The sequence below is a fragment of the Dacryopinax primogenitus genome (assembly GCF_000292625.1).
Source record: "Dacryopinax primogenitus strain DJM-731 SS1 chromosome Unknown DACRYscaffold_10, whole genome shotgun sequence".
Lineage (NCBI taxonomy): Eukaryota > Fungi > Basidiomycota > Dacrymycetes > Dacrymycetales > Dacrymycetaceae > Dacryopinax > Dacryopinax primogenitus.
In genome coordinates, this window is record NW_024467207.1 from 815,957 (window position 1) to 825,889 (window position 9,933).

The window sequence follows — 9,933 nt, forward strand, 5'->3', positions numbered from 1 at the left end:
CCAGAGGCTAGTTCCCCTCAGTAAACACCCACACCTTCTTATCCTCCCCTCCCGCAGCCCACACCCCTCCCCCCTCTCCCTCCCCAGCCCCAGCCCCCTCCTCCCTCATAGCAGCCGGCCTCCAATCCAGGGCCAACATCTTCCCCCCTCCCCCTCCCCTGTCAACCCTAACGACCTCCCTCCCAGCTCTCAAGTCCCAAACCCTAACAACTCCCGCCAGCGTCCCGCTGCTCACTAAATGCTCCATCCCCGGCTCCGGGTGGGGGATGACGTTATTTACCGGGGAGGAGTGGGCAAGGGTTAGCGATGTTAGGGCGGAAGAACGTGGGTCTGTTAGGGTTAGGAAACGGTCGGACGTCCCTGTTAGAAGGTGCGGGCCGGTGCTGGCTAGTGTGAGATGTACGCGGTCGGGCGTCGTCTGCCCACCGCATCAGCAGTCGTCACCCAGAAGGAGGGGGGGAGCGCACCTTGACGACTCTGGCAACCCCGCTCTCCAGATCCCACACTCTTACGCTCCCGTCCCAGCCTGCGGACGCGAGTGCATCAGGGGTAAACACCGCTCGTGAGACCTTGCCTTCATGACCTCTGAGCAAGAGCTGGGGTGCTTTCCTGAAGACTTCATCTGCAGTTCCCGTTCCTTCTCCTGTGGAACGCAGCTTGCGTTTCTTGCTCTTCGGACCTAGAGCTTGAAGTTCGACATCCTCCGGTTCTGCGAGCTCGTGCGATGTCGGTATCGTGCTGCTGAACACGCCTACAACGCCGTCCCACGTTGCCGTAGCCAATCTCGCCCGATCAGGAGAGACAGAGACACTCGACACCTGAGCTTGGGAGGTATGGAGCGTCGTTACCCACTTCGGCGCCGATGCCGGGTCGAGCGGATGTGGGGGGAGGAGCTGGAGGTGTACGGTTCGATCTTGGGAACTGCTGGCTAGGACGTGACCGGATGAGTTGGGGGATGGGAATGTGAGGACGGATGTGATCGGTGCGGTGTGGGTGTGTAGAATGTGCCGTTCTTCTTGTGCCAAAGTGTATATGCGGAGTGTGTGATCGTATGCGCCTGTTATGATGGCATGTGGGAGAGAGAGGGAGAGTGCGCTAACCCAATCATCTTGTTCGATCTTTCCCACTACTTTGGGTGGTAATACGCTCCTGATATATTCTACTTCGAGTAGTTCTTCCGCACTGACCCCATTGGCGCGCATCCATCCTCCTATTGAACCGCGCAGGAGATGAGAGCGTATGAGAAAGTCGAAGGGTACTGGAGGGTTGAGAGATAGAGAAGTGTTTATGAGCTGTGATAGATGATAGCGTGTGAATGAAGATGGGATGAGGATACGTGAGAGTGGGAGTGGATAGGCAGTACGCGTCGTTAGTAGGAGTGGGACTGTCTCTGTCAGTGCAGGTGTTGACGTCATCGTCTTATCGCCCATCGTCGTTGTGTGAGTCGATCGAACGAATGAGTGCACTTTCCTTTTCGGGTCAGGAATGAAATATTCACAGGAAATACTTCCGCTCACGTGATAAACGCATAATCCATACATCACGTGAGAGTAGAAGGTCGTCTGAGCAGCCCTACCCATTCGCGAACTGCCTTCACTCTTGCACTACAGCATAGGCGCGTTGCTAAACACTGGGTGGACTAAGGTTGACCTTCTCAAACGGCAACCCACAGTTGGATCATCTGCACACCCCTCCCCTGGCATCTCGAACCCCCTCCTCCGCTTGCCCTACTCGCCCATCTTCTGCCCTCGGACCGTGTTGCCCATCCTACAGAACATACCCAACGTGGTGTTCGACAGCGTCTCCTCCCAGTCCACAGACCCCTGCCTCAGCTGCTCTAGCGTCTAGCGAGTGCATCCCGCTTGACGTCCGCTCCCTGCGGGTGCTCTTCAGTGCTGTTCGGTCGTATCTCTGGCTGCTGATTTGGCCCCGCCTCCTCGGTTCCGTTCACAGACAGTGGATTGAGCTGGTAGATGAATGCTTGTTCGGTACTGGCGAACATGCTCCGGGCTTGTTCATCGAGATATGCCTCCCCTGTAGGAGTCGTTAGCTGCTTTGAATACAATTCACTCGAGATGGTTCTATGGGGAGAGAGACTGACCCAGTCCCGTAAATCTATCTGATTAGAGGTGAGGTTCAGGCAGAGATACCATGGGTGAACCGTAATTCATCATGCCAGTGCTGAATGTGGCTCATCGCTTTAGGGTACCTGATCCCATACATCCGAAAACTGTCCAAGTGGGAGGCCTGAGGCTTCGAAATGCTCTTGGAATGAACCTGGAAGAAAATCCATCGTCTGTTTGAGGTGACGGTCCTGAGGAACACCAGTACCATCTCTTGCAAGAAACGAGTCAAGCAGCTGCATCCGATGGAGAGGACTCATCCCGTTGGCACCACACAGATGTTCAAGGTTCTGACCAAAAAACTTCAGGAAGTCGATCCCCAAAGTTGGCCCGTGCATGGGCAGAGTATATCCCAGACTGCAGCGCTTGGTCAAAAACACGAAGCAGTAAGAAAGGCTGGTTGGTAGCCTTCTCGTAGCGATTCATCTGTACTACATCCCCAGCAACGTCCTGGTAGCGCTTAAGTGCGTTGCAACCCTCTGTTGTCGCACCCAGGAAGATAACACAGCCTTGATATCAGACGCCATAAGCGCGCGGGATCGGAAAAGGAGTAATCAGAGAACAGGAAAAGGATCGCAAAACATTTTCTGAACCGGAATGCTGACGTGGCGGTGTGTGCTGGCGCTTCATAAGTTGTGAACTGCCGAAAAATTTGGATTCCAGTGCGCGGTGGATTCTCCTCCTTCGATATCCAAGGTTGATCCTGTCACATGGGATATCGCTGTGTCCCTGTGTGGAAGTGGATGGCATTGTACTCATGCTCGCAAGTGGTGGAATTCGATGGACGAGCGAGTCTGGAGCAGACACACTGACCAGAATTCCTCTCTTGGTCAGAAATGAAATATTCCCCTTTAAGATACTTCCGCTCACGTGATGACGCGACATTACTCCATATGCATACGTCACGTGAGTATAGAAGGACGCGTCTGTCATTCCCGTAACATCACGCGTCAAGGGTCCATCCACATACATAACACACCAACACACAGTTGCTGCTCCTTCTCCTCCTCCTCCTCCCCCCCTGCGCTCCTCTCTACTCCTCCCTCCCTCTACCTCACTGCCGACGATGACAACCCCCATTCTCCCTCTCACACCCCTCTCAGATCAAGACGAAGAATTCGGATTCTCACAACCAGACGACATCAAGCGTCGTCGTCGTACAACACCTGAGGAACTCTCCGTACTCGAAGCGGAATACGCGAAGAACACCCTCCCAGATGCGAAGAATAGAGTTAGGATAGGGCAGATGACTAATATGTGCGTCTTCTCACGTTTCTTTTTCCTGCCTGTGTCGAAGTACTCATCCCTACTAGGTCTGCTCGCTCCGTACAGATCTGGTTCCAGAATAAGCGCCAGACGGACAAACGAAAGGCACAAGGACTCACCCGTCGACCACCCCGTCGAATCCCAGTCGGCTCCTTCTCACACCCCCATTCCATTCTCTCCTTAACGCGTGACTCCTTGGGCGAAGACGAGCAACAGCGAAAGAAACGCAAGACCCTTGAACAAGCCGCATCCGAGGCCCAGCGCAGAGGGCCGACATCACCTTCTCTGCCCGGGCTCGGACTCCCCAGGAATGGAGAAGAGTTTTCCGCCGCACTTGCTATTGCCCGCATGCAGTCTCATTCCGTACCGTTCCCACCCCGACGGCCACTTGGCCAGCTAGATACCAACGCCCTCCGCCCGGGGTTGTCAAGGTACGCGAGCAGCACCCTTCCCCCCTCTTTTTCCCGCACACCAGAACCGCAAGCCTTCGTGCGCGCATACTCCCTCCCTTCGGCACATTTCCCCACCGCCCATGGACAAGGGACGAAGCAGGACCCAATTTGGGAACGGATGCTCTCCTCGCCCCAGTCTTCACCTTATGTGGCGCCTTTTGGGAGAAAACGGCCGTTCGAGCATACTCCTGGGTCGCATTCTGTACCGTTTGGTGCACGGAGGGAGCAGGAGTCGCTGCCAGAGGACGTGACCGACACGTCCGACACATCTGATGTGGAGGACGTGGGGTCACCCTTGCCCTTAGAAGCTTCTCAGGGTTCCACCTCGTCTAGGCAGAGCTTTGCCACCTCTATTTCCGACTCCGGCTGCTCGGATATCGACCCTGACGAACAGACCGAACGATATCGCTACAGCCAGGTCAAGTATCATGAACCTGAAGAAGCAGAGCAGCCAGTCGAAGCAGAAGCAGAAGAAGAGTCAATTGCTAACATCCTAGATGTGCCTGATGCGGCAGGCATCCCCGACCTGTCATTCGATAGCGTCTCCTCCCAGTCCTCAGACCCCGACCTCACCACATCCTCGATCGACTCCCTCCCGTTGCTCCTCAAGCCCCACACCTCGGGCAGCCAAGAAGTTCGACTCCTGGTGTCAAGGGAAGGAGAAGGCGGGCCCGTGCGGCTGAGTATCCGTATTCCGGGAGACGACTGGTCTACTGCCGGGGAACGGCACAATAACAGGCCGGGGGGGAAGGAAGAGGGGAAGGAGAAGGAGAAAGTCAACGCTTGGGAAAAGGAAGCGGCCGAGTTGTTGTGTTTTATGGCTTCCGGTCGGGGCGAAGGGCGGTGACACTTTCTGCAAAGACCTCCGGCTGCCTGCTTCTGGTCCGACTCCGTCTCTGGCTGCGTCAAGAACTGAATCAAAGATGAAATAAATGTATTTTTTCTCGTTCTCTCTGATTTGATCTTCCCCCATTTCCCATTTCTCTTTCCCTGTTTCCTGTTTCCTGTTTCCTTCTTTTTTCGCCTCATTTCGTTCCTCTTCTACTTTCCTCCTTTCGTCTTTCCGGTTTCGGGCCTCTCCCATGGGTCGACTGCAACTCTCTGAGTCCATCAATCTGTCATACTTTACCACCCTGATGCTCCCGCCTTCACCCCCAGTTTCCCCCTCATCATCTACCCATTCATCTGCATCCACACCGTGCATACCGGCATTACACACCAAATGTACATACCTATCGTGTTTATTTTACCCTTCTCAGACAGATGTTCCCGATACCACCTTTCCAAAGAAACCTGTGGATCAGGACCGGGACGGAGACGAGACCGAAAAGTCTCTCTTGCTCTTGGGGTGAACTTGGGTGTGCTGAATGCATGAGTTGGAAGAGGGTGCTCTATACCTCAAGGTTTGCTTTAAGCAGGAAAGAGGAAGGGCAGATCTCTCAGCGGGGGTTGGTGATCTATTTTAGAGTAGGGCGGGAGGAGTTCTTCCGTAACTCTGTGGAGAGGATTCGGCTCCGATGAGCAACGGTTCGATCGTTTCGATCACACTCTGCTTATGACGTCATCAGCTACTTCCTCGCATCAAATCAGAATGCCCATTGCCCACATATCAGGCCTCAAAGCAGCAGCTTCTAGTTTCTTTCTTCCTGCCTTGTACCTTCACATCTGGTTAATAATATTGTTCCCACTAAGCTTCTACTCATTCAATTCTGTTATCTTATCTGAAACCCCAATGTCAAAGCAATCCTGAGCATTCTTTTAATCTGGTACCAAAGACGGAGAGTGCAAGAGAGGATATCGACCCGAGTGAAACGGAATAAAGGAACAAAGCTACCGTATAAACCTCATTCTGTTCGATGAAATGTGGAAGGCCGATCAGGCCAAGAAGGCTGGTGACCAGGAGGGGTGAGCTTGGGGGGCGCGAGGAAAAAGGGACGAGAGCGGCGGTCTAAACACCCCAAGCGTTCAGGAAGATTATGCATGTGTATCTGGCTGCGAAAGCAAATACGAATAGCGATGATAGAGTCCTTGATTCAAAGCACTGGATTACATTAGAACGGTATCAGAATGTCGCTTGAGATATTTGCCAGAGCTGAGGACAATACCTTTCATATTCACTGCCAGAAGGTGTGAGTTCGAGGAGCGCACGAACCCTCGGGAAGAATGACAGCGCTTGATGCGCGTATAGTTCGTATTTCCTCCAAAATTCTCCACAAGGAAGAGACAAATATAGAAACTACGCATGCCCACTCTCCACGACCTGGTAATCTAACATCAGGCCCATCCCGCTCGCTTCCACCCTCAACTGCGCAAGCTGCCGCAATAACTCCGCTCTTTTCTGTAGGAGCTCGTGCTTTCTTCGTCGCTGTTCTGAGGGGGAGAGGATAGGTGCGGAGAGGTCTTGAGCAAGGCTGCGGGAGTGGGGAGGCGTGGAGCTCGTGGTGTGGGAACTGTGTTGCAGGGATGGGTCTTCAGAAGAAGAGAGGGAGGAAGTGTGAGGTAATCGGGTCTGTTCCCACTCGGAGACATCGTCCACTACGCTCAGGTATCCCTGCCCGGACTCAGACTCCAACTCGGACTCCTCGTCCTTCCCTTCTTGCCCTTCCTCCTCTTCCCGCCATTCTTCCCCCTGGATCGTCTCGCTCTTCATCCACGTATCCGCACCACCCCAACTCCCTTTTCTTCCGTTCTGTCTTCTCTCCACACTGCCCAGACTCCCGACACTCGACTTCCCAGCTAAGAGAGGCGTCACACTTCTCCTCCCCGCCATGCTCAATCTAGACAACGCCCTCACCTCCTCAAACGTCGCGCTCGGAGTGGCGCTCCTGCTCCTCACAGGTGTCGGGGAAGGGGGGAGTTGGAAGGAGGAGCTGGTGGTGGATGTACGACTCGAACTTGCGGAAGAGGGGATATTGTAAGATACACTCCGTGGGATAGGGGTGGGAGCTGAGCTTATGGGGAGTGCGGAGACGGAGGACGCACGCGAGGTACGTGTGAGGTGGACGGTACCGGCTGACGTGCTCGACACGGAGGTCACAGACATGCGGGAAGGGGCAGATGCGCGGCTGGACGACCGCACTGTTGTTGGGAAGGATGATACCGACCTTGCAGGTGGGGACGGTTGCAGTCGTTTGGGCGTCGATTGGTACCGTTCTGGTCTTAGCCAGCCGAGGTGCTCCGCTGCCCGGATGAGAGCTGACCCCAGGATGTACATCTGCTCCTCTGTCTCTCCTTTTGCGATACCATCGGGATCGAGGTGGGACATGTCTTGATCGAGGATGGAGGACAGAGAGCGCAGAACGAGAGTGGTGGCGGTTGTTTGCCAGGCGGGGGTACGCGGGCGTGGGTGAGGGAGGGGCATAAGCGGGTGGGACAGGAGAGACTCGGTTATAGCGAGTAGAACTGAAGGGGTGAGATCTTGCTGTATAATTAGCGTGGGGGAGGGTGCAGTGGGGAGGGGCGTACCAGTGATATGGATGATGCCGCCTTGGATGGGTATGTGCACTTCTGACAGAAGGCGGTTGAGCATGGCGAGGATATCCCAGCGTGCGGGCTCATCCAGCCTCGTCTCTGTGTCGAAGGCTAGCGTCATTAACAGTTACAAGATGGTTGGTATTTTTGGTGGTGGTTTATAGGTCAGTGAGCGATGAGTGAGGGTTGACGAGTCGACGACAACGACGACAACGACGGCGACGGCAATGGGGAGCATGGCGAGAGGGGTTGGAAGGGCACGTGATGGAAAAGGATCGTAATCACGTGCCTTGCGCGACCCATTAACTCCGTGGACCCTCGCCAAGACCGTCTTGGTTCCAACGTGATCGACGCATTCCTCGTTCTGTCTGCAATACTTACCAGCTGAACACAACGACAATAAACGCGATCCGATCGTGGGCGAACGTGATCAAAACGTGACCTTGTCGCGACTCAGACGCGATCTTGAACCGGAAGCAGCCTGTAAACACCACGCATATATAACTCTGGGTGTTTATGTTCAGTACTGCTCATTCGCCCCTTCCCCCTTCCCACCCCCCCCTCTTCCTACATCCACCACCATCCTTTAACGAATCCCCAGGTGCTGGAGTGAGATAGGGGTGAAAGGAGAAGCAAGAGGCGTACCGGGGACAGAGAGTCATGAGCAAATATGAGCGCTTCTGAGAGAATATAGATGATTACAGCCATCATGCCGACACAGGTGTTAGACATGTATGAAGCGGTCATCTTAGCGAGAGTTGGGAGCGCAGTTCATATCTCCTGCCTAGGAATCGTGTCAGGGCGGGAAATGATGATGCCGATCACGCACGTTGGTTTTATGTCGGTGCCTTAAGGATCGACGCTAACGCCGTAATCTCTCTCTCATATCGGCTCGCCGAGGTAGAGCTTTTCGCGGATGACGAGGAGAAGAGGGTGAACTGGGGGGAGGTGAGCTTCACATTGGGTGGAAGGGGAGTGGACGCACGACGAAGACGAAGAAGCCGAGGAATACGTTGTAAATGGGCACGGTGTTCACGTCGAATCGCCAACAAAGTAATGGAAGAGAGAGATGCGAGTTGGGTTCATATCTCGTGCCTGAGACACATGTCAGAGTGGAAACTGATGAGGCTGGTTGCGCACCTTGGTTTCCAATTACAAGTGCTGTGTGTGCCTCCAACCTGACGAAGGAGTACAAGGTGCACTCCAAGAATAGGGAAGGTACAGACAGCTACAGCAACGCAACCAGAGACAGAGGCACGGCTGGTAGACAGAGAGAGTGGGTGTTCAACCTGGGGGGGAAATCAGAACGGGTACTATGGGAAAGGAGGTTACACGCACAGTTACTAGAGGTAGACAGGCATGCATCGTATACTCCTATGGATTGGTGTCACAGTGATGCTGATGGAGCGTGAAGATATACAAGACGTACCTAGCGGGCGAAGCGCGCAAGGCAAGGAAGGAAGGAGGGAGGGAGGAGGGGAGAAGAGACAAGAATATGCAAGCAAGGTGCTCAGGGCTACCAAAAAAGTGATAGTATCTCTCTTCTATGAGTACGTGGGAGTTCGTCGCATGATGGTGGTGAATGTGGGATGAGGGGGGAAGGGGCGAGTGAGCAGGACTGCGCCTGAATACCCAGAGTTATGTGTGTTGTTTACAGGCTGCTTCCGGGTCAAGGTCGTGTCTGAGTCGCGACAAGGTCACGTTCTGATCACGTTGGCCACGATCGGATCGTGTTTATCTTCGTTATGTTCAGCTTGTATTAATGCAAATAGAACGAGGAATGCGCGTCGATCGTGTCAATGTAAGACCGTCGTTGGAATGCAGGGTCCATCTCAGACCGCACGTGATGGTGATTCCCAGCTCACAACCCTATAATGAGGTACCCTTTAGGGGTATTTTTCTCTTGTGCCCAAAACAGGCGGAAGGGGGGGTGCTGCAATGGCATGCTGCAGCAAAACGAGTGGATTAAGTAGGTAAAATGCTGCAGCATGTGTAGTATGACATAAAACATGAAAATGGGTAGATAGCCAAATTGAATATCCCTATGCCTACCAGATATTGTCAAGCTGTTCTGTAAGCTGACACTTTGCCTCCTTCTCCTTGCGCCTTTGCAAGCATTTAGCCTCATCCTCCTTGTACTGCTTCAGCATGTGCATGACACCTTCACTGACCTCAGTGCTCCATGCTTGCATCACCTGCTGCACGAGGTCTTTTGATGCTGCATGCAGTTCAGCACCAGTAAGAGCTGTGACTGCTGCAGGGGAAAGTGCCTTCATTTCATCCAATGTCATGTGTGAAAAGCTCTGTCCCTTGCCCTTGTTGGAGGACTTCTTGGATGTGTTTGTCTGACCACGAGCAATTGGTACTGACACAGCATCTGCCATCTTCCATTGCTTTGGAGGCAGCTGCTTGTCTGGTGTGTCAGCATCAGACTCCACAGGGGAACCATGTGGACAGCCCTTCTGAGGCAACGTATCAACCATGTCAACCTCAACCATGGGAACCAACTTTGGCGCACGTCCTGTCTTCTTGTCCTTAACTGGGTCTCTGTTAGGGCAACACAGGCTGACTAAGTCTGCTCACCTAAGAGTGCCAAGAGTCTAAGCAGGCAACAAGGAAGT

The 9,933-nt window shown here is 53.8% G+C and overlaps 4 protein-coding genes across 4 annotated transcripts; 1 reads left to right on the plus strand and 3 right to left on the minus strand.

Annotated features, from left to right (window-relative positions):
- Nucleotides 1-7: 7 nt before the first annotated feature.
- On the minus strand, nucleotides 8-1,415 carry DACRYDRAFT_80144 (ribosome biogenesis protein YTM1; the record flags this gene model as incomplete). Its single annotated transcript, XM_040776429.1, has 2 exons — nucleotides 8-418; nucleotides 468-1,415. The coding sequence occupies 2 exons, from the start codon at nucleotides 1,413-1,415 to the stop codon at nucleotides 8-10; spliced, it is 1,359 nt and encodes a 452-aa protein (XP_040628448.1).
- Nucleotides 1,416-3,189: 1,774 nt separating this feature from the next.
- Nucleotides 3,190-4,688, plus strand: DACRYDRAFT_108097 (homeobox-domain-containing protein; the record flags this gene model as incomplete). The annotated part of the gene is made up of 2 exons (XM_040768587.1): nucleotides 3,190-3,380; nucleotides 3,437-4,688. 2 exons carry the CDS (start codon nucleotides 3,190-3,192, stop codon nucleotides 4,686-4,688), a joined length of 1,443 nt encoding a protein of 480 aa, XP_040628449.1.
- A 1,346-nt stretch (nucleotides 4,689-6,034) lies between these two features.
- On the minus strand, nucleotides 6,035-7,108 carry DACRYDRAFT_22648 (uncharacterized protein; the record flags this gene model as incomplete). The annotated part of the gene is made up of 1 exon (XM_040772905.1): nucleotides 6,035-7,108. A coding segment is annotated over one exon (435 nt), but the record flags the coding sequence as incomplete, so codon positions are not given.
- A 1,040-nt stretch (nucleotides 7,109-8,148) lies between these two features.
- On the minus strand, nucleotides 8,149-9,696 carry DACRYDRAFT_108099 (uncharacterized protein; the record flags this gene model as incomplete). Its single annotated transcript, XM_040768588.1, has 3 exons — nucleotides 8,149-8,250; nucleotides 8,298-8,407; nucleotides 9,396-9,696. The coding sequence occupies 3 exons, from the start codon at nucleotides 9,694-9,696 to the stop codon at nucleotides 8,149-8,151; spliced, it is 513 nt and encodes a 170-aa protein (XP_040628451.1).
- Between the last annotated feature and the right edge of the window lie 237 nt (nucleotides 9,697-9,933).